Source organism: Convolutriloba macropyga, chromosome 1 (genome assembly GCF_964194025.1).
Source record: "Convolutriloba macropyga chromosome 1, txConMacr16.3, whole genome shotgun sequence".
NCBI lineage: Eukaryota > Metazoa > Xenacoelomorpha > Acoela > Convolutidae > Convolutriloba > Convolutriloba macropyga.
Genome location: NC_134468.1, coordinates 31,001,637 through 31,026,387, shown reverse-complemented (window position 1 = coordinate 31,026,387; position 24,751 = coordinate 31,001,637). Strand labels below are relative to the sequence as shown.

The 24,751-nt window shown below is 39.1% G+C and overlaps 1 protein-coding gene across 2 annotated transcripts in view; it reads right to left on the bottom strand.

Moving 5' to 3' along the window:
- Nucleotides 1-1,378: 1,378 nt before the first annotated feature.
- Nucleotides 1,379-24,751, bottom strand: part of LOC142337870 (guanine nucleotide-binding protein G(I)/G(S)/G(T) subunit beta-1-like) — a 32,353-nt gene continuing 8,980 nt past the window's right edge. For both annotated transcript variants that reach the window (XM_075387476.1, XM_075387484.1), the window contains exons 3-8: nt 23,986-24,131; nt 10,750-10,976; nt 10,267-10,333; nt 6,845-7,046; nt 6,000-6,216; nt 1,379-2,895 (exon numbers count right to left, since the gene is read on the bottom strand). In XM_075387476.1, coding sequence (XP_075243591.1) covers nt 2,789-2,895; nt 6,000-6,216; nt 6,845-7,046; nt 10,267-10,333; nt 10,750-10,976; nt 23,986-24,131 — 966 coding nt within the window. In that variant the 3' untranslated portion in view covers nt 1,379-2,788. The remainder of the gene's footprint in view (nt 2,896-5,999; nt 6,217-6,844; nt 7,047-10,266; nt 10,334-10,749; nt 10,977-23,985; nt 24,132-24,751) is intronic.

The following is a 24,751-nucleotide window of genomic DNA, read 5'->3' as shown; positions in this document are numbered from 1 at the left end:
TGGAAAAAATAAAGAACTTTGTCAATCATCAGACAAGCGGTTGATGTCCGGGTCTATCATGGGTTGATTTTACGTTCAAATTTCTTTTGAACCTAAAGATATATGGTTAGGAAATTAATGTTTATTTTAATGTTTTGATATGAAAGAAAAACGGTAGATCGGCATATGTTAAGATAATGAATGACCATATTTTGCTATGAAAAGATCGCGCATCGACATATGAAAAGACTGGTTTTAACCATCACTTTGCTAATTGGAGAATTTTTTTCTACGTTTTCAGTTTTCTCATAGAAATCGATTGCTCATTGGGATTTCTCACACAAAATGCCAAATGTTTGAAGGTCCAGCAGAATAACAAAAATATCACTGTGAGTCTCCCTTTGTAAGCACTTTGATGAGAATCTCTGGAAAAATTCATGCAAGTTCATCAAAATTTTTGAACTTCATTAGTGGTTCATATCTTTCCAATTTCACTCATTCCTATTCCATTGAGCTGTACCATTTTCTCAGCCATTATTGTTCTGCAAAAAAATGCAATCTGAAAAATTAGTATGTTGAGAATAGAGCCTGAATGATTTGCTCCATATGATCAATTTTCATTTACTTCCTGAAGGCGTGATTGACTCCTGAAAAACTCAATTCGGTGTTTTAGTTATTTATCACATATGTGCTCTATAAGTATGTGAACTACTTAAATCATTTGACCTTTGCTGTAATTTGTACTTTTTCCGCCTGAGTTGTTTAGCCCATTAACAGGCAACTGTCGTCTGCTAGGTATTGATGCAATTGTCGGCAACTAATTGAGAACTTTATTTAGGTAACTAAAAGCTTACTGAAATCTGTCTAAATGCTTTCGTTGTGCTCTTGCTAATCTTAGAACGCCGCTTTAAAAAACAAAACGTTAAGTCTCTTAAAAAAGACAGTTTACCTGAATTTCTTTCCCACCAGTGTTTGAAAATCGCTTTTTCTCAAATATCTAAGCGACCAAACACCACAATGCAGCTTAATAATGCGTGTGTGATCTAAATATAGACACTTTGCTGTTATGGGGAAAACGATGTAAACAGGAAACACGTTTATTTCGGGATATGCACGCTAAAGAAGGCATTTTCACTACATTGACAATTTCTTCAGGGAGTTCATTATTACGTATGCACTTTCATTAGCCCTCGTAGGTTCAATTTCACTTGCACGTTTGCTCGGCAAAACATATCGCGATATTCAACGTCACTGTTTTAAACTAAAGGTGATTTTTGATCAAAAATGTCAAATCGAAACAGCGCGTGAACAAAAATTGATATTGTTTGAAAATTGCTAACCAGAATATAGATTAAAGCAATACTGATTTTTGTTCAAATTTAGCAATTTTTGTTCACTTTTTGTCACATTTCGGTTTTTTAAAATTGTCGGTTTTATTCAAAAACCACCCAGAGGGATTTTATAAATGTTCACAGCACAGTATGACTAATCGTTTCCCAAATAAGCGCCTTAAAAAGGAAGTTCCTTTCAACATGACTATATATATTTAGCATGCAAATATTGACAAAAACGTCGGCGCTATATGACTAATAGCACTGTTCTTACATCACAGGTTATTGTTTGTTTGTTTGACTTGAAAATGGGCCGCAACAGTAAATTTCAAGATTTTTAGCACCGCTTGAAAAAATTGGGTAAAGATGTTTAACTTTGCTGTATGCTTGCAAGTAGGATTGGCAAGGTTTATACAAGCATTTCCCAGTAATGAATATATGCTCATAGGTATCGATGATTGTATGTGCATTCAAATATGATGTAACTCTCCCTTACATCAAGATATTAACTAAAATTGTCAATTAGCTACAAAGCCTTCATCCGTTCAATAAAAACTAAATTATTGAAATATTTCACTTGAATTTATAAACATATGGAAAACCGATAAGCGCGTTCCACAGTCAACATTTCCCGGTACTCATTTCAAAACCATGAAACGATTTTTCTGTAATTTATGCCAGTTTTCCATTGTATTTTTTTTACAAAATTATCATTTCTACACAATTTCAAGGGTTAGAGAATTTGATTGAAACTTGAAAAAAACAAGGGTCGAATATTGAGGGAAAATATAAATTTAAAATGTATTGAAACTTTAGAAAACAAAATGATATATTTAAAATTAGATTCCTGCAATAATTCATAGCTGTTGTACATAAAATTATTTCGGGTCGCTTAGTAGATTCATAAAGATATAATAAGCGACATAAGGGGGTGTCTCCTAGCAAATTCAGATTAAGGTAAATATAAAAATTGAGAATTTCCAAAAGATAAAATAAAATTGCATCATCAATTTAAGAAAGTTGAATATTTCAATTTTCAGCTCTAAAAACAAAATTAAACATAACCAACATATGCTTTATTAGCAATCATAAATCGATCCAAAATACTGATGATTTTAATCCCGAAATTCTCAGGAAAAAAGTTTTCATAAACAATTCTTGCTCCTTCAGAGATGCGGTTCAGGGTTTGATAGAGGAACATAGGGTAGTGGTAGTAGTAGCAAACATTGGCGTCTTTCGTCAATAATAGTCCACAACTAATCAAGGGAACAGTTCAACTCAGTGTCCAACTCCATTTGGCTAGCATGGGGATCGAACCACTGCCGCCTGTGTACCGAACAGTGGTGCTTGTTCCTTGATGGTTGGGTTGTGTGTTGCATGATGTATGAATTGATGGGCGGTGATGCACTGTTGTCTTGTCTCGTTTGAGTGTATATGGGTATTAGTAGTAGAAGCATTGAAAGTGTTGACTGGATGGATCAGTTCCATACTTTGAGGAAACTGTCCCAGCTGCCCGTTGTGACTGCCAACCCGTCCGTGGTGACTCCCAAGCAACTTACTCTGTTGTCGTGACCAGCTAGCACACCTGCGACACGAACACACGCTGCTTATCCCTACCTTTGTTTCTTTTAGGATTCATTTAAGAAACCTAGCAAGAGAAGAAAGCGTAACAAAAAAATGAGAAAACAGAAAATTAATTCAAGATCGGCGCTAAAATTTTCACACAGTTTTGTTTAAAGATTTAAAACAGTTCAAATCAAGTTGTATTATACAACTCAGAGAAAAACATCTCTTGAACTTGAATCTTATTTTTGAATTAGAAGCGGTTTCCCGAAGAAACGGATCGCACTTGATTGAGGTTAAACTTGAGAAGTTAATCATCAGCCACAACAAATCGAATGTAGAAATATTTGAAAAAATAAATTCGATCCGAAAACTATTCCACAACAACAAAGTTTCATCGGCAAAACGTGATGGTTTTTTTTCTATCCCAAATGCTTTCTAACGTAAAAGAATTTATATAATGCTCTTAAACAAAAACAGTTGAAAGGCACGCGTCACAAAGCTCTTATATTAAGAAAAAAGTACCAATCCTACTGCAAATAAAAACTGGCAAAAATTACGTTTTTCCTCCACCAGCCGAAGCTTCTAAGATCTTTCTATTCATTAGAAACCATCCTTTGTAAATTGTAAAGTTGCCTTGATGGAGTGGTAATTCAGGTTGAATTCCAATCAAATTTATAATTTTGTTTTTTTTTCGTAGAGCTTTGCCCCAATCTCTGGCAAAGATCAAAACAGTATATTCTTAAACTCTTATACTCTTATAATGGACAAAAAACATTTCCTGGAGAACATACAACTCCGACTCTTCACATTTTTAAACTAATGCCGTATCGTTTTGTATTAAGGCTCATTTTTTTCTTCTGTAAGAATACTCGGATTCAGATCTTTTCGGTTATTGTCGCCCGCACGTTACAAGCACCCAAGCTTAAAAACGAGTGCTCTTACATATTAAATCAGTATAACAAAAATATATCATGAGCACTCGGCAGTGCAAAAAATAAAAACATACTAAGTTAGGAAACAAGAAACAAATCCGATATATTAAGATTCTGATAGAGATTCTAACAAGGTTCGGCGAAAATTATTCATAATGTAAAGAGAAATATACTTACACATATTGAGATTGAAAGTTTCTTTGATGGACATTCAGTTAGTGAATATCTGATTTTCTTTATGTCAAACAAAACAATAGTTTTCAAAACCTGGTAAAAGTAATAAAATTCATTTTAAAGCTAGTTAAATTAGGCCAATTTTGAAAGAAAAATTATTATTGAAAACATATTGTTGTTCGTTTTTTATATCATGCGATGAATTATATTTTTAAAAACTGACGTTAATCTACATCAATTTTTAATTGACTGGTGCAATGTGCATGCTTTCTGGAACCTTGAAACAAAGTTATTCAAGTGTTTTTAAGGCGTCATTGAGAGATGAACTGTGGAGAAAATCAACTTAGATCAATCTTAGGTGATTACATGTAACTATATTACTATAAGTTACATATATTTATAACTATTACTTTCATGTATTTATAACTCACGGACTCATTCATAACTAGTCCTATCTAAATCATTTTTCTGCTTTTGGATTTTAAAAACCTCAGAGGTCTTTATTTGCAGTTTTTTCGTGCGCTTCTTTCTCCCGGATTTTGTTCTTCGCAGTGTACCAACAGTATGAATGCACTGTAGGATCATAGGAAAGAAATAATGTATGATCCAGGATACAACACATTCAAAGGCTTCAACCTCATGCTGATGATCAACCTAGACCAATTTTGGCTATTTAGATGCAAACCTCCAAAGAAAAACCCGGAGGTTGGTCGCAGAGGAAATCAGCGCTGAATCAGTATAGAGACATTTATTAGGATGGCCAGTAGTCTGTTCATGTCCCAATTTACTCTGGTCAGTCTTGATTTTTTGAACAAAATTTAAATCATGAAAACATGAAAAATAAAACGTTCAGCTTAACTCCTGCCAACAAGGTTTGCTCTATATGCGAGTTGAACCTCCGCGTGACTACTTATAACATTTAATTTGCGTATTAAGTTGTAACCACTAAGCTAAACGGGCTTAGAGCTAATTGCCTACAAACTGGCTTATGTATAAATAGTGTTTATACTTCTAGAGTAATTACCAGTTAAAAGCTACAAAAGTATGACCTTATTCTGCTCAGATTGAATTTTTGGGTATGAGCAATTTTCAGACTAAACATGATAAATTTAGCCTGGGCGAACTCTATGACAACAATTTAATCATAATGAAGAACAACTGCACATAAAGAAACTCAAAAAAATTCTGGAGATGCAATGTTTCAGAACTGAATTGAATTTGTACACTTGAAATGTGCTGATTCAGCGCTGAAACGCTCTGAGACTCAAGTCCGTTAATGAACTGGACTGTTTTTGCCTTCTGTGGATAACTATGATTTGATCTCTACAGTTTCCGTTGTTTTTTTAGCTTACCAATTCTGTTGATAGCTTATTGCTGATGGGAAACTTTTTGGTTCACATAATCTTACAATTCGTCTCTTTTTCAGGGCCAAAGCTGAAAAATTATGTCTACATTTTTGTCAATGTGGCAATCTTTTAATATGGAAAATTGCAGGCTAAAGTTTAACCTAACACTTGTAACTTAAGATAATTTTCTGATAATTTCTAGGGGCTAATTATCCGTTTTTAGCAGTCAATTTCAGGGATATTGAAGATGAGAAATAAAATTTAATTTGCAAAAATCCATCACTTGAGGAGAAAAAAGAGAGAGTTTCAGAAAAAAGTTAGAACTTACTTAGATTGACACGTTGGAAACAACAATTTGAAGAAGGAAAGGCACAACGAAAACATTCATGATCTTTTGGTATGTTTTTGTAAGTTTTTGGATTGAGCACTTCAGAGCAGTTCTTTTACAGAACTTGCTTGGGCAAACAAAACTAGCCAATTTAAAAAAAAAGAGAAAACAAATAAAAGATGAACAGATGTCTCAGAGCACTCATCGAAAACAAGTCTGTAGTCACAGTAAGAGCAATTCAAGAACCAGCTTAAATACGTTGTGCTTATTTTTTTGAAGATAGAAGTAATGTGAAATGAGAAATAAGGGTAGGACTGAGTAGGGTGGATATGTGTTGTCTGACCTGCTCTCTCTGCTTTGAGGACATCCCAGACGTTGCAGGTGAAGTCGTCGTAGCCAGCACACATAAGTCTGCCACTCTTACTGAAGTCGACGGAGGTGATGCCGCAGATGATGTTGTCGTGCGAGTAAAGCGCCAGTTCTTGATCTGCTCTGATATCAAACAGTCGGCAAGTAGCGTCGTCCGACCCAGTCGCAAACGCAAACCCGTTCGGGAAAAACTAAAACAGAGAAACACAAATCAACAAATCACACACTTTCATAATGAAGCCATTTTTGATGGTTAGGTATTGCAGGTTTATGTAGATTTTCTGGGCACCTCTTAAATGGTTGTTTCTGACTTGTATGGTGTCCTAGGTGGTGAATTGAACTAATGTTTGGTTATACGTGCTTTTATTTTGCTGCCACCTGAATTCAGTTATTTATTATTCATATTGCAGCACATTTTATGGCAGTGAGAGCGAATGTTTATCCAACAGGAATCTTACAAGAAAATCATTCGATTAACAGCTTACACTAATTCAATTGACATATATATATATATATATATATATATATATATATATATATATATATGTATTATATATATATATATATATATATATATATATATTATATATATATATATATATATATCATTTAGCATATTAGATACCGCTAAATACAAATAGGCTACTAAATCCAAGGACAGATTCTGCATTCAAAAATAAATGCATTTCAATCACTATCATCTTTTCACGGCGAAAATAGAGCAGTTTGGCATTTAGGGCTAGCAGAATTATATTCAAAGTAACAAGCGACTATAACTTCGGTTTGTTTGCGAAGAATAGCTTTAGTTGTGATGCTAACGTTGACGGCGTTGATGTCTGACTCGTGTCCTACGAAAGTGTTCTTGCACATGCCGTCTCTGATGTCCCAGAGCTTGCAGGAGGCGTCGCACGCACCACTCAGAAAAGTTTTCTGGTCTGGTGCCAGAGAAAGACTCATTACGTCTCCCGAGTGGCCCTCGAATGTTGTCTTGGCCGTGCCTGTCTCTATGTCCCACAGGGTGCTACAAACACAGTCATCACAACAATTTGAAATGAGTTAAACATAGTAAAAAAACTGATGAAATTAACTTATAACATCTCTGATGTCAATGAATGAACTCAATTTGCACTTTCCTTTGTTGGTATCGCAATTCTTGTCAATTATAAACATGATGAAGCGTCTGTATCGCCGGTATTAAACGCTACAAAATTTTGGCTTTGTCATCTGCAAAAGCAAAAAAACGGGGTATTTTCCGTTTGTGCCCCCTCCCCTCGTACATTACGTATTCCCAAGTTGCAGAACAGGTGTAACTCATTTTGTAAAAATATGACACGTGCGTCAAGGGGTTGAAACAATGTGCACCCACTAAGCTGGGAGAAGCACAAACGGAAAAGATCCAAAAAGCTCAATCGATCGTCATACCTGTCATTATGCAACTTGCCGACTAAATATAGTTAAAATTAAATAGAAAAATAAAAAAAATTAATAACGTCATACGACATCCCGTGCAGTCACAACTACATGAGCTACTCCCAATTTTGTAATACTAATTCGTAGCAAGACACGGACACATTGTTTTTTGAGCCTCTGAAAATTCATATTTGGATCCCCGATTGACACCTTTACATTAGACAAACTTCTCTCGAACGACAGACGGGGCAACTAATTCAGAGGGGGCGGTAACCTACATAATTTTTTAATGGGTGCAGATAATATGGACGAAAGAGGGGTTTGAACTGCAAACTCTGCCTTAACATTCTCAAACATTAACCACATGGCTTTGTCGTTGCTGATCTTACAAGTGCTTCTGTTTTAGCAACAGACTTAATTTCTGAATAAGAGGAATTTAGGTCATGCACAAATAAAGAAGTCAAGCGTGAAAAAGTCAGTTGAGAAGTTATATCAAAAGAATTTCATAAAAAACTTTTGATCAAACATTTTACAAAAAAAAGACACATACGATAAAACATAGCCAGCAGAATACCGGCAAAGACTCGAATCGTCGTGCATTATAATCTCTAACCTAACCTTACCGAAATCAGAACATCAAAAAAGACAAGAGAAAAAAACAAAAGTAGCCAAACAAACCACATTAAAGTGTTTTAAAAACGCCGACAATTTTTTAAGTGCGGGGGGAGCTAGGTGGGGTGGGTGGGTAGGTAGATTTGGGAGGTGGGTAGTGCTGGGGTAGTTGGGGGGGGGGGTTTAGGTGAAGGGAGGGAGTAGTTTGGGGGAAGGGGTAGGTCGGGGGGTATATAGGTGGTGGGGGGGGGGGGGGTTTGTGCGGTGTAGTTTAGATAATTAGGGGTGATTTATATAGGAACAATTAATCTCAGAATGACCTCTTCACCTTGAACATTACCAGCAGTTCCTAATTGCTATACATTACAAACGAAGCCACTGTTAAAGTCCAATGTTCGAAAACAGAAGTCAACAATCAAAAACGGAGGTAAATGCTCGAACAGAAAGAAGTCAAAATTCAAGTCATGAAAAAACTTGCTTTCTGCTAAAAAAACCTGTAGAATCTCAATACTCCTCTTCGAGTCGTAAAAGTATTTCCTTCGAACTTCGCTCTAGAGCAATTAAATAACTGAAATACCCCTTGAGTTCCAAAAACATTCTAAAATTTTTGAACTCAGTCACATCAACTTTCTTTCAGTTTTTGAAACCTATGGTTCGTGAGCTTAATTCAGCTTCGAAGTATAACAGCAATTCTTCATTACAGCGTAAACCACTGTAGGTCACATGGCAGAACCGACTTAATTTTCCTACGAAAATCATTGGAAAAGCAGAACTTACACTTTTCCATTCAAACGTTTCTAAGATAATTGAAGTAAAAATGAAACAATTTTGACAAGAAGGAGGTTAAGATTGCATTTAATTTTAATCATTTAAACATATCAACAATTGTCAATAATATGTTGAAGTCTAACTGAAGGGAATTCAATACACGTCTATCATTAAAGCTCCAAAAAAGGGACAGTTCAACATGTAGAGCAATGTTTAAAAACAAAACTGCTAAACTTGAGAACATTTGTGATATGCAAAAGCACAACAAATAAAAAAATCTTTAGTACCGGCGCATTCATTTATTTGATTCAGTAAGTTAACTCAGCATTTGGAAGTCATTAACCTCCACAACAAAACTTCCTCCTTTGCAAAAATTAAAATCGTTGCCTAAAAACTTGTGCTAAAAAAATTATAGCAATTAAAAACCAGAGACTTCGATTTAGAAAACGAAAACAAAAAATTTTGAACGGTTTTAATAATGAAATAAAGAATAAAGGAATATATTTTAAAATTAAAGATAGTGCACAATATTAAAGATAGTGCACCAAGTCCGCAAGATGTTATCAAACTAAATCGGATAACATTATAAAAATTTGATCCAATCAATTAAAAATTAATTAAAAATCCTAACCGAAAAACTTAGACCAGAAACCAGAAAAAAAAATTAATTGAGAGCACATTATTTCCAGCAGTGTAAGAACAGTTAGATTGAAGAGATAATTTTCAGTAACTATCACTCATCAACAACAAAACGCTTGATACCAAAAAAGATTCAACAAACAAAGAGAGTGAACAACACTCATCAACGAAACAAATAAAAATCAAGTTTGAAAAAGAGTACAATCACGAGAACATCAAAAACAAGCATAAACATTTATTGCAGAAAACCGCCAATCAAAAATTAACACTAAAAAAGTGAAAGTTAAATTTAAAAAGATAGCAATCACGAACAAATTGCAACTGATCGAGAAAAATAAAAGTAGCTAGCGGTAGAAAACTGTTGAACAAATCTTTAAGAAATTTGGAACAAACGAACTCCAGAGGATTTTATGACTAGCTAGTTTAAACTTTATTTATTTTAAAAATATATTGAAAACAGGAAGAAAGGTTCAAAAACCTTTTTACAGTTGCACAAGTCCTGCCGGCAAAGCACAGCACTAAATATCAACAGCCACATTCAATCAAGCCATATTTCTTTGAAGCTTTAAAGTCTGATTGATCTGATTTATACTTGAACCACACTTTTTGAAAAAGTTTTATATAAATATAAAACTGCAGATGGCTGAACTCACATTTAAACATTTTACATACAAAAAGTTTATCTTTGAAAAGATAATACCAAAAAGGCAAGATTATAGGAGTTTTCAAACAAACAGAGACCCAAGCAAATAATACAAAAATATTATAAAAAAGAATTGTTGTCTATGTTGTTTTCAATATGAAGGACTTACCATGTGGTGTCACCAGAGCTGGAGATGATTTGATGATCGTCCATGAACCGGCAACAAGATAGGTAGCCTGGAACATAAAGTTAGTCGTCAAAATATTGCAGAACTTGCAGAAATTTCCCCTTAATCCATATTGCTTTAACTTGCAGGACTAGTTTGTGCATTATAAATGCAAAATTTTCTGCCAGAAGTTGTTTTTGCAAGCTGCAACTGCTAGACAGCTTTCACAATTAACAAATGCTCACAACTGCAGTAGTGCCAAGGTAAGAGAGCAAGAGAAAGGCCGAGGAAATAATTTCAGCATATGCTTCTAGCGTGAATTCGGATGCAAAATTAAATATGCTATATTGGTGGTAACAATAGTCGATGTCCTGCTCAAAATCGTTCAAAAACAGCAAAAAACGGTTCAAAAACTACAAAATTGAAGGTGTCACAAGAATCTTTAAATCTGTAAAATTTTGTCAAGGTAGATGTGATGTAGCTGACCTGTGTGTCCGTTGAGTTCTCGGGTGACTTTGACGTTTCCTTCCCTAGTCTTCAGTCCGTAAATAGAGCAGATGTTGTCGAGACCTCCCGAGGCGACGAAGCTGCCACTGGGTGCATACGCACAAGTCATCACCCATGAGGACCTCAAGGGAATGGCGTGCACCTTGTTTGTGCTGTATGAGTCCCAGACTATCAGTTTCCCGTCCTGTGACGCACTCACTAAGTGTCTGAAACAATACCAAACTCACATTCACACAAGATGTTACACTCTCCATTAGGAGTTGCCAGAGTTGGTACTTGACAGAGCCGATTTGCTTTGACAGATTTCAGCTCCATCACGAGAGAGTTGATCGCATTAAGGAAACAATGGAAAACTTGCGAGTCATTTTGATGGTTTTCAATGAAAGCAATCTACAATCGATAACCGCAAGGCAAAATTGAGTTAAGCTTTTATTGGTGACACGAAAGCATTCTGAGTTCTCAAAATTCGGATCTAACATGTTTTGAGCCCCTATTTACAAGCCCCCACAAACTTATGCTAAAATAGCACATGCGCACATGACGACGGGAACATAATGTCCAATTAGATGAATATTCTAAAATAGTAAAATGAACTAGATCCCAGAACTTTTTCGAACAAAAACATAACGAAAACGGGGGGGGGGGGGGGTGAAACCTCAAGGGAGAAACATTAGAGAGGAAAGAATCTCACCGCAATGTTTCAAAAATACATTCTACATGCAGTCATAGTTCTCCAGAAAAACAGCTGACGTACTTCCTATAGTTTTACAATTTGAATTGGCGACGAGCTATTTAGTGCTGTTGTATTGAGAACACTGTCCCCCAGTCACGATAACAAATTTCAGTGTAAGTTATATGAATTGCCAAATTTTCTTTGTTTTTTTCCCTGAAAATTAATTACTCAAAAATTGTCATTATTACAACAATTCGATAAAAAATCTCGAAGTTACCACAATTCGTTGGATTTTAACATGAAGACATAACTACTACAAGTTAACGAATACAAATAAACGGCAAGAAGCTGACAATCGGTTAACTTTTACTCCGCTATTACTTCTATTTTTTCTTCAATTTTCGAATCGCTATTCTAAACAGGGTTGAAAAATATTGAGAGAGCATTAAGAGCAATTTCGTAATTTTTTGTCTGTATGATAATTGTTTTAGATAAGCTTGAAAACTGTCAATCATAAAAATTTTTTGGACTAGGAATGAAGGGTACTATGTGTCTACAATAACCATGCTATAATTGTTACCGAGTAAACTAAATGAACAATGCGCTATTTAAATAAAGCAGCGAGAAATCTATCCAGCGAGAAAACTATTACGTAATCTCTTAACCATGTAAGCATTATAAAAAGATTAAATGCACACAAAATACGTTCTATTTAGCATAGAAAGCTTGGAAAAAGTTCGTTAAACATAATTTTCGTTGAGCCTACTAATATACTGAATCGATTGCGCCCTTTTTAGGCTTAATATTTTTATGTTTCGAAAACGTATCGGTGACCAATATGAGTCGAAAATCGACTCAGACAAAATACCTGCTAAAAAAGATCGAGCTAGATTTGCCGGGCCATTGAGAGGGGCCGTTGGCCTTTATGCGTTGTTGAATACAGAATACAGTCGGATTTATCGTTTTGCTTACTGAATTAACATACGAAAGACTGTTTTGTCAGCTTTACTTTTGATGCCGCTCCCGGCTTGAGAAATTGTTAAACAATGAATGTTAGACACTGAATCAGGGGACTACAATGTGAAAACTCCCTTTGTTTTGTATAGAAACTGAATTACACACAAGGTTCATTCACATAACACTCAACAACTCTTGGAATTGTGTAAACAAACTTCCGTTATACGTTTTGTTTGACCCATTTGTTCATTTTACCATTTCCCGAATTCGTCAGTTTAACTTTAAGATAAAGTTCCTTGCTGGGAACAAATATTCAGTCAAGGTAGAGTAGAGTTACGGGTTATTGCGCGCTCTTTCAAGACGGTACGCGCGAGCAAGGCGGACATTTGGTTATACCAAATCGATTCTGGGCATGCCGCAGATGCAGTTATATAACTTGATCTGGAACAAATCTTGAATGCCAAAATTGGACGATGAGGATCTTGGTTTTTTCAACGAGAACGAGGATGAGAAAACAACCACACTTCTCAAGATGGGCCAAACTTTTCATGCACTGACGTCAACACTTCGGGCGGTGACTCGGCTAGTGGTGTGCTGGAGATGACAAAACAAAAAAAAAACTCCAGAAAACTGTAAGACTTATCCGAAAAAAAACTTCTTATTGTTGCAGTAATTTAATATTACTTAACCGGCAAATCTAGCCCCCAGAACCAATTTCCTATCCCATATAACAATTTTTTTTGAGTTCACCGATCACCGATAACCCACCCCCATATATATAAACATATTTTTTCTTGAAAAAACAACGAATTTGAAAATTTTTTGTCAAAAGTTTGGAATTGACCCAATTGGGCTAAATAAAGGTTATTGGAACGGGTAAAGTCGTATACGAAATAAACTCAGCGAAGCAAAAAAAAAGTTTGAAAAAATTGACCAAACTTGATATAATTTTGCAAGGAAAAAAAATTATATAAAGCGTTGATAGATGGCGGATCGAACATTTGTATAAAAAAGGGTAGAATTTAGAGTTTGGTCAAATTTTTCAAATTTTGAAAAAAAGAATCAGGGAACTGATTTTTTCTCTCAAATAAGCGCTTATTCTTGGTAACTCGTGAAAATCGTGCCTTTAACATCAAGGCTCGGAGTTTGAGCAAAGCTCAAGTCAATTATGTTGTAAAAAATATTATATGGTTTTTATATTAGCTGCAAGTTCACTGCATCACGCCATAAAAACCTTGCCTCAAGCGTTACAAGACCATTATAAAAAAGGAATTTACGCATTACCAGGTCTGAGTTTTAATCCTAACGCTTGAAAGTCCGAAAAACCGCGCAATTTCAATTGAGTCACTTCTTCCATGATAAAAAGAGGCTAGTTATATGGCATGATGTGGTGAACAATTCATTGTCCCGTCATCGCAGTAACAACAATAAGCCTTTAACACCTTCGCAGCTTATTGAAGTGCTTGAAAAGTATCAGGAGCGCATAGAAGCTATAGTGTATTGCCCCAGAGAGGGAACTCCTGATTTTTACAATCAGCTCAAGCGTAGTACTCTAGTTACAATCCATTTAGTGAAAGACATTGTGTCTAAACGTAAACAGAAAGATCTTAGTTTACTTAAAGAGTACAGAGCATTACACCAAAGGCCTGCGCTTGAGCTGAAAACACTCACTATAGTCTTAGCTCATAAGAACAACCTCCGGTCCTTGATAACACGCTCCCGACCGAAGAACCTTTCAAAGCGCCGTCGTAAAACGCGTCGCACCCGTCATGCGTTCGAGGAGGCGGAACTCACACAAGCCTTTGATAACCTGAATGTCACTTAGTCTTGCGCTGTTGAGGGAGTCTACCCGCTGACTGGCGGTGTGACTTAGTTAACTCACAAGTTACGGGTTAGTTGGTGGTTGGTTCTCTCCGATAGCGCTTTACTAAACGTTTCGCTCTCCCCATCATTCGAGTTTTTCACTACCGTCCGTTTTCCGCAGGTTATCAGGTTTCATTTTCCGCTTCCGTCTTTTTGTTTCCGGGTCACTTTGTTTCCTTCTATCCCCCGTTTATCTGTTGTATGATGTAGTATGTTGAGTTTCTGCTGTAGTAAAATTTCTCTCTGCTAGCATGCTGGTTTGTTGTGTAGTCTCATTCCTTGCTAGGGTGTGACTTAAGTTCATTCTGGAGTTACGGCTGGTTTGTTTCGTGACTTTCACCACACTGGTTTGCTAGCAATTTGTTGTAGCTTTATTAATTTTTGTAGTATGCACTTTTGTTGTCTGGGTAGGGTAGTTTGCTAGGGTGTGACTTAAGTTTGTTCTGGAGTTACGGCTAGTAAAGTTCCTGACCTTTTCGAATTTTGGTTATAATACATCGTTGCCGTAAATTGTTTCATGTTTTGATGCCGTTGATAAAGCCCCATAATGTTTTGTGCTAGTTTACCTGGCAGTAGCTCCTCTCCTTCTTTCTAGGGTGTGACTTAAGTTTATTCTGGAGTTACGGCTAGCTTGTTTGGTTGAGTTTGTTGCTGTGGTCTGCTAGCATCGATCTTCCCGCCTCCTCGCTTGTGGTTTCCGCCCCGCCCGTGCCGTTTTCCCGTTTCGTCGCGCGCCATCCGCCCGAAGTTTCCGCCCCGCCCGTGCCGTTTTCCTGTTTCGTCGCGCGCCATTCGCCCGACGCTCCCGTTTGTCCGTCCGGTTTCCCGTTGCGTCGTGCGCTACTCGTTCGGCGTCTCTTCCCGTCCGTCCCGTCTCCCGTTCTGCCCCTTTTCGCGCTTCCTGCGCACCGTTCTCTTTTTCTTTCGCCGGGTACTATTGTACTCGACGAACTTCTTCGCTCTTTGGCGGTTTGCTAGGCAAAGCGTCACACTAGGGTTCGGTATAACCCATTTGTGTTGTGCTGTTGCATGTCTGTGTACTTTATAATAGTACTAAATTAAACTTGTGGTTCCTGTTTTTCTTAAGATCATGACAACTTTGCAGGACAAATTCAACGAACTTTATAGTGCAAGAGCAAAATTAGAGGCTGAACTTAATAACATCTATGGGGAAATTAACAATGCTGTTGATAAACAAGATAGGAAAGTTAAGATCGAACGTCTGATTGTGAAGTGCAAAGATGCCTTTACTAGAGTAGTTGATAAGAATGAAGAGCTCTTTGATCTGGCACAAAAGACTGAAGATCCAGACGCTGCCTGTAAGAATCTTGAGAAATGGTTAGAGACTGTAACAAAGAAAACTGACGAGTTCATTGCTGCCGCTCGAGGGTATATCAATTCGGTCCAAGACAAAGAGACAGCAGAGATGTATACCTCTCACCACTCAAGATCAGGTTCGCATACGACTTCCTCAAAAAGATCAAGTCAGCGTCAACGAGACTTAGAATTATCAAGACTAAAAAGGGAGGAACTTGAGAAACAACTTGAGGCAAGGCTTCGCATTGCTAGACAACGTCTTGAAATTGAAAAACAAACGAAATTGCGGGAATTAGAAATTGAGCAGCTTGAGGAGGATCATCGCAAGGAAGTAGCTGCTGCAGCCCTTGAGGAAATTGAGTTGATGACAAAATCAGCAACAGGCGGGTCTGATACAAGCAAAATGAGAGGGCTCTTTACGGAAAGAAGTTCAGTCAAGAGCAAGAAACTTGTTCAAGATTGGGTTAATTCGTCACCGGCCGGGAACATGGCAGATGTTGCAAACGAACCGAGTTTGCACTTTTCTGGTTCCATCGCCCAATCCAACCAAGCAATTGTCCAACGACCTTCTTCAGCTCAACTTCCAAACTCACACTTCAATCTCAATACACACGGTCAAGTTGAGGCCAACATCAACCTCCCTGTCCATGAACCAAGTAGTAGAACCAATGTAACCAATGATGCACATGTTGCAAACAACATCATGCAAGAGCAGCGACAGCCTCAATATACGCCTCCATCACCACCAATAAACTTTGGTATGCCAACTAAACTAAACGCCCCAAACACAGCCCGACAACTGTCTCAAGCAACAATGCACTTCGATGGTTTACAGTTAGATCATCAATTCCCTCGCAGGTCGAGCATGCCGGGACAGTTGAATTTAGTCAGCCCTTCGCGTGCACTACCTTTAAATACACTTATTAATGCTCCGCTAGCACTTAATCTGCAACAGGCACACATAAATGTACCAGCCCCTCCACCCCCCGTTATAAACCCCGCACCACCGCATTTTCCGTTAATCCCACCAGCATTCCGCTTTCCTCCTTCGCCGCCACAAGCACTCCCACTACAAGCCACTAACCCCGTGGCGAATAATGTCAATCTGTTACCCCATTCTCCGCCTGCACCATTCATTTCCCCGGCAAACAATTTCGTGCCTCAATTAATTCATCCACCACCTCCACAAAAGACTTTTCAGCCCCAAAACTTTGTACCCATAACCCATGCACCTCCTGCTCCTCCAGATCCAAATGTCTGGCGTTTTCCGGCAGCAGTCCCACCTAATGCAGTACCACTTGTACGTACATCTGCAAATTTATACACCGTACAACCGGCCCCGTTAATCAACCCTCATATATCTACATCGCACCGCTCCCCTCATGTACAAGCAGCAGCAGGCGCTCAAAATTACGTAACATCAGACTTCATGCAAGCGAATCCATTTAGTTCTTCCGCAGGTACCGCCCCCACCTTTGTCACTCCGATCATTCCGCCAACGTATGGAGCTACCGTTCCGAACCCGTTGTGTTGGGGTGGCCCGCCGCATCCCACACCTTCGGCTCCTTCTTTGGACTCTGCGGATTTGATAAAGCAGTTGGCGGACGCAATTACTTGTAAGAAGAACGATCCACTGCCCGAGTGGAAGTTGGCACAATACAATGGTGATCCCCTGCAGTGGCACGAATGGTTCGGACAATTTAAAAGCGCCATAGACGCACAGTCCTTGACTGATGACGTCAAGTTAACATACTTAAAAACTCTTGTAACTGGAAAAGCTAAAACCGCCATCGCTGAGTTCGCATACTGCGGTGTAATGTACAAGGACGCACTTAAGACACTCGAACGTAAATTTGGCCAACCACAGGCAGTAGTCAGTGCACACTTAGAAAAACTCAGCTCTTTTCCACCACTAAAGATGCACAATAGTGATAACATCATAAACTATTCTGCAACAATTTCAAGTCTTGTTGGGGTCTTTAAATCACTTTCATATGACGCAGACCTTAAGAGCGCCTCACTTCTCAATACGGCTGTGCAAAAATTGCCGCCCAATCTGAAAGAGTCTTGGTCACTCTTCACAGTGAAGAAACATTGGGTTAAGCCAACACTCCTTGACTTCAACGATTGGTTGAAGGAGAAGGCCGAGGCTCATGATTTAATGAAACAAACTTCGTCGAAAGCAAGAACTGAGGATAACACCAACTCAGTAGTAAAGACCAAAGTTGCCTCAAGAACTTTTGCTGCTAATACACAAACTAAGGGCACTCAGAGACCAGCCTCAACATCGGCAACGCTTGCAACCCCTCGCTGCATTGTGTGTAAAGGTATCCACCGCATCTGGGAGTGTAGGGTATTTAAAGAAAAGTCTCCCACTCAGCGAGCAAAGGTAGTGGCTGAAGCAAAACTGTGTTTCTCATGTTTGAGAGAAAAGCACATGTTCAGGCAATGCCCAAATCCCAGGAAATGCAGGAAGGACGGTTGCAACAGCTCCCATAACACACTTCTCCATGGAGCTGAGAGAATTTATTCATCAAAATCCCCTTCAAACGGCAACAACAGTAACTCTAATGCTGGCGCAAATCAAAGTAAACTTCCTAGTGTCCAATCATCGAGTAAGACCACAACTTTGTCATCTGTGAGTAATGTGAAAGGCCTCCTCCAGGTGACTGAATTACAGTTAAAGAGCCCTTCCGGTAAAGACACCACGGCTTTAGTTTTGTGCGATACCGCTTGCAGTAACTCTTGGGTGTCCAATGATCTTGCAAATAGACTTGGTTTGCACGGTACAGCATTGAAACTGACAGTCAAGGGTATAAATATCGAGGAGGTTGTAGACACTAAGTTAGTTGAACTAATTGTAACACCACGCGACAACCAAGCATTTAAACCATTTAAAGTAAGCCCTTACGTCAAGGAAAATTTGAATGTAGGCGCCGATGTCATTAACATTAAAGCACTTCAGGAGACATACCCGCACCCGGCAGTTCTAGACCCAGTTACATATTGCTACGGAAACATCGAGATGATACTTGGACAGGATGTGTATCATGCCATCCGCCCGTTAGAGTACTTCGCTGCCGATGAGAAGTCCGCGCCCTTCGCTGTTCGCTTGCCCATAGGTTGGGTTCTAAGCGGCCCTCTACCGTCGTCTTCAGGTTTAGTATCGACTTGTTTCAAAGCCAATATGGAGCAGGATTTTGAACTCGCTAGTCAGGTAAAATCTTGGTACGACATGGAGTCGTACGGCGCACTTAAGCAAGTAGACCCACGATCCACCTCGAATGCACGTGCGCATGAAATTCTTGAAAACACCACCGTGCATAATGGAAAAAGGTACGATGTCGGAATGCTATGGGCTGAAGATAACATCGAACTGCCCAACAATTATTTCTCAGCGCTTGTTCAATTAAAGTCTTTGGAAAAGCGGCTAACGAAAGATCAGACATTAAGGGAAAAGTACTCGAATACCATCAAAGAGGACTTAGACAAAGGCTACGTAGTAAGGGTCAAAGATGCTCATAAGGTGGAAAGTCGCTCGGAACGAGAGTGGTACCTACCACACCATCCGGTTGTTAACCCGAACAAGCCGGGCAAGGTTCGTAGGGTACTAAACGGAGCAGCAAAATTCCATGGCGCATCTCTCAATAAGTCATTACTCACCGGACCTGACCTACTGCAAAACCTAATCTATGTACTCCTACGGTTCAGACAACATCCATTTGCCGTATCCGCCGACATCGAGGGAATGTTCCTCCAAGTTGGAGTGTTACCATGTGATCAGCCATCATTGCGCTTTTTGTGGCGGGAGGACCCCACATCAAATGTTGTGGTACACCAGTATACGCGCCACATCTTTGGGGCAAAAGATTCGCCCACCTGCGCCAACTACGCACTTCAGCGCACGGCACGCTATAATGCTAAGGAGTACCCAGAAGCTGCGAAAACCGTCCTTGAGAACTTCTACATGGACGATTACTTGGACTCAATGGAATCCCCCGAGAGGGCCCTCATTAGGTCGAAGGAATTGGTACATCTTCTCCATCTAGGTGGGTTCAAGCTTACTAAGTTTGTAAGCAATGTACCAGATCTGGCTGACCGAATTGATGGGTCCGCTCAATCCACTGAACCGAAGGTCATCGTTTCATCCAAGGAGGAATCAATGCACGTGCTTGGGCTTAAGTGGGATCACAACAACGATACTCTGGTTGTGAGTAGGGGTACTAACAGCACCATCACGAAAAGTTTAACACAGCGCTTGGTCTTAAGTCTTGTGTCAAAGGTCTACGACCCAATTGGTCTTGTCGCACCGTTCACTATTGGTGCTAGGTTAATCTTGAAAGACATTTGGCGTGTCAATGGACAAAGTTGGGATGACGAGTTACCTAAAGACACAGTTGACAGATTCCTTGCCTGGTGTGTTGAACTGCCGCGGTTAGCTGAGATTACTATACCGAGAAGTTTCTTTTCAGGACCATTCCAACATCTTGAACTCCACATGTTTGGTGATAGCTCGCAAGACGTATTCAGTGCAGTAGGATTTCTTAGGGCTCAAGTAACTTGCTCCTCCGGGGAGATTATAACAGAGCTGGCGTTTGTCTTGGGCAAGGCCCGTGTTGCACCTATGAAGGTAATGACAGTTCCTAAGTTGGAATTACAAGCCGCTCTCCTCGCTGCCCGTTTAAAAAGGGAAATCTGTCGAGCATTAACGGTTACTGTGGACAAAGTCTTTATGTGGACAGATAGTACCATCGTCTTGCAGTGGATAAATTCAACGAACAAACACCCCATCTTCATTGCAAATCGTGTTAGTGAAATCCTGGAGAACACCAGCGTTGACCAATGGAACCACGTCGCCACTTGTGATAATCCGGCAGATGCTGGCACGCGTGGCATGTCCGCTGAAGTTTTGCAATCAAGTAGCTGGGTGAGGGGTCCTGACTTCTTGGGAACTAAGCAATTCCCTTTTGTACCAAATACGGACGTCGTTGACAACATCAAGCTCGGCGTTGTAACTAAGGAACAAGATGATGACTCCATCTCATCTCTAGCCGCATCCGTAACCAAGCCCCCTAAGGAACAAAGCATCAATCTAATCCCGTTTGATAAGTTCAGTTCTTATCAAAAGTTACTTCGTGTCACCGCATATGTGCTCCGTCTTTTACCATCTCATGAAAGTTACCGTACCGTAGACGGCAGCATAGCCAACCCTGTTGAGCTTGACGAAGCCGAGCGTCATCTCCAGTACTTGGTTCAGGGAGAGTCCTTTAATACTGAAAGAAAGGATCTTCTTGACAACAAATCCTTTAAGAAGAGCAGCCGCATTGCTCAGTTCACTCCGTTTATTGGGCCTCATGGTCTCATCCGTTCTTCTGGTCGACTCCGACGGCTAGTGGAAATTGACTTTGACACTAAGCATCCTATCGTGCTGGATGCGCGTCATACTTTTGTTAAACTGTTTCTGCGGCATACTCATTTGAAAAACCATCACCAGGGCATCGATTACTTACGGTCAAAGCTACAGGAACGTTATGCCATCCTTAAACTACGTTCCACAATGCGTTCCATCAAATCAAACTGCGTCTTGTGTAGAAAGTTCCGTGCAGCAACCATTCAACCTATCATGGCAGACCTCCCAAAGGAGAGACTCGCATACCAGTCTCCTCCCTTTACCAACACCGGGGTTGATTACTTCGGCCTATTCTACGTCACAGTTCGTCGGACTACCGAGAAGAGGTGGGGATTTCTCTTCACTTGTCTCACTACTCGTGCTGTCCATGTTGAAGTTGTCCCGTCCATGGACACTAGTACTTGTGTAATGGGAGTGGAGCGGTTCGTCTCCCGTCGGGGTACTCCTGCTATGATTTGGTCGGATAATGGTACGAACTTCATTGGAGCGGAGAAAGAGCTCCGTGAATGTGTGGAAAAATGGAATACGCTTAACATTGCCACCGAACTTGCACATAAGGGCATTAAGTGGAGGTTCAATCCACCCAGTGCGCCACACCAAGGTGGCATCTGGGAGAGGTTAGTTCTGAGTTTTAAAAGAGTACTGTACACTATCCTCGGTACGGGTCGCCTCACAGATGAGGTGTTGAACACTACTTTTTGTCTGGTCGAATACGCACTAAACTCACGTCCTTTAACGCCCGTAAGCGCCGACCCGTCCGACCTAGGCGCTATAACACCTAATCATTTTCTACTCGGTAACCAAGCAACCAGAATTCCGTCTATCGTTGGCGTCGACGAGTTCGATCATCGTAAGCGATACGCCCGTGCACAGTCATACGCCAATGCAATTTGGGCACGTTGGCTCAAGGAGTATGTACCTGCGTTGAACCGTAGATCTAAGTGGCAGACGCCTGCCGAGCAGCACCTCAAGGTCGGTGATTTAGTTTGGATCGTTGAAGAAAGCAACCCTAGGGGTTACTATCCAACCGCTCGGATTGAGGAACTTCGGTACGGCTCCGACAGCGTCGCCCGCTCCGCCGCCTTACGTACGTCATCCGGATCGCTCGTCCGCCCACTCGTTAAGCTTGTGCCAATCCTCCCAACATTTTCTTCCGGGCCGGAGGATGTTACCGAGTAAACTAAATGAACAATGCGCTATTTAAATAAAGCAGCGAGAAATCTATCCAGCGAGAAAACTATTACGTAATCTCTTAACCATGTAAGCATTATAAAAAGAATAAATGCACACAAAATACGTTCTATTTAGCATAGAAAGCTTGGAAAAAGTTCGTTAAACATAATTTTCGTTGAGCCTACTAATATACTGAATCGATTGCGCCCTTTTTAGGCTTAATATTTTTATGTTTCGAAAACGTATCGGTGACCAATCTGAGTCGAAAATCGACTCAGACAAAATACCTGCTAAAAAAGATCGAGCTAGATTTGCCGGGCCATTGAGAGGGGCCGTTGGCCTTTATGCGTTGTTGAATACAGAATACAGTCGGATTTATCGTTTTGCTTACTGAATTAACATACGAAAGACTGTTTTGTCAGCTTTAATAATTATGATTTTCAATCGTTCACAGATTATAAAACTCGTGGTTTAAGGAATAGGTTCGTCTCAGCTTCAGCTCTTAAATTTCAAATAATAGTCTGTCAATGTTTTAAAGTTGAGCCACTTCTTGAAATTTTTTGACAGGCAATTTTTTTAAAACCGGCAATTTCAAGACCGGCATTTTTAAAAGATTTTTGAAAGAGTATAGAATGGTGTGAATTCAAGAACAAGGGACAATGTCCACTAAAGCTGAAAAACATCTGTTGGAAACCTTTTTTTGTCACAGTGAATAATAAAAACAGCAGGGTGATAGAAATAGGATCGAATAAGGAAAAACCTAGCCGGATAAACAGAACGGGCAGCTGAAAGGTTTCTCCGGGTAAAATCATTTGAAATTAGGTAATTTGATAATTAGTGTCGTCATCTCGGTTATACAGTGGACGGGCTGTTTAGCAAATATTTTAGAAAAATGCCAAAAAAAAATGGAGATTCTCATCAAAAGTGTCAAAAACTGCATTTTCACATCAGAAACGGTTATAACCATTTGTTGAACAGAAGTAATTAACAGACACCCACAAATAGGCGGGAAGATAAGAAATAGACTTACAATACAATTTTATAACTGTGAAACTGTGCGAATTTCTCGCAGATTGTCACAAAATAACCGCGCTAGGTTTGTAGATCTGCAACCTAAAAACGATAATAAAAAACAGACCAAAAAAGAGAAACATCACTTTTTTATTAATCCAAAATGTTATATCTGCATAACTCACTGCATAACTAACTGCTGCTTCTATAAGCAGCAGCTCTCAAATAAACTTCAATTAGTGAAACACTAAGTTGACCTTATCTCATTGAATTAAAGTGAACTCATTTTGAAAGTAAAGAAAGTCATTTCTCTGTGGGGTAAGTCAATGTTTTATCAACGAAAATGGAAAAAACAATCCACTAGGATTGAAAAATGGCGTCTAGCTCACAATTCAATCAAAATTGCGTGAATAAAGGAACATAAGCAGATTTAATGTAATCGTGAATTCAAACGGCTGTAACAAAAATTTTGGCGATGAGATAAAAAAGCATAGCAGGACAGGTCCTGAATTACAATTCAAAAAATTTTCACTGACTAAACAAAAAATTTGACCAAATTTCTGGGGGTATCTTGTTTGTCAAATCACAATCTCTGCAGTCTGAATCTAGGATTTACGAATGGACGAAATAAAAAGGCCGATTTTGCACCTTTTCACACTTTTGCGTTTAATTTTGAGGCTAGCTTTTGTTTTTGTCTGAAGCGTCTAACGAGGGTCAATTTTTCTCGGAATCATACGGTTCAAACTTCCACCGAATAACAGAGGAAGCTCTAATATATGGGGAAAATATTTGGGGAGAGTGTTCTACTAACTTGGAGTCGCCAGCCCAATGCATGGCGTAAATCTTGGCTAGATGGCCTCTGAGGGTCCTCCTCGTCCGCATCTGGATCCTGGCAATCGTCTCTATGTTGGCCACCATCTCGTTCAGCGTCGTGTCCGCCGCCGACTTCCGCGCATCCTAAAAACAGCAGACGTACAATAAAACACTCAATGCATAACTTATGATTTTAAGGCATCTATAAAAAAAGTTTTTAAAAAAAGGTTAAGTGTGACTACCATCATAACAGATTACGCCGGAATATCATTACTGTCAATATAACAGAATTAATTTACTTCATAATCCATTTTGGAGCTTTTATCGTACGAGCTGATGAAATGCCTATGACAATTTTGTATCGCATAATATCTTACCAGAAAAAAAGTCGGACTTAATTTGAGTTCTTAATGTGACAAATAATACGACTGTTATCAGATCTTGCGTGATAGAAGCTCATTTCAATTTACTTAGTCGAAATTTAAAATTCAGTCAAAAATATGGACAAAGAATTCTAAAAAATTGCTATTGATATGGTCAAAATATAAACAATTTAGACTCGTTTAGAGATGAAACAAAAAGCTCAAAAATTTTATTTTTTACTACCTAAACAACATTTAGGAAAATCATCCTTAGAATTAGCTATCTATTTGAATAAAAAAGATTGCTTTGTGTATATTTTCATTTTATTTTTTTATACTTTCTCTGCTAATGTGTAGTGGTTTTTTCATTACTTATCCAACTGCACAATAGCTAGTTGACTA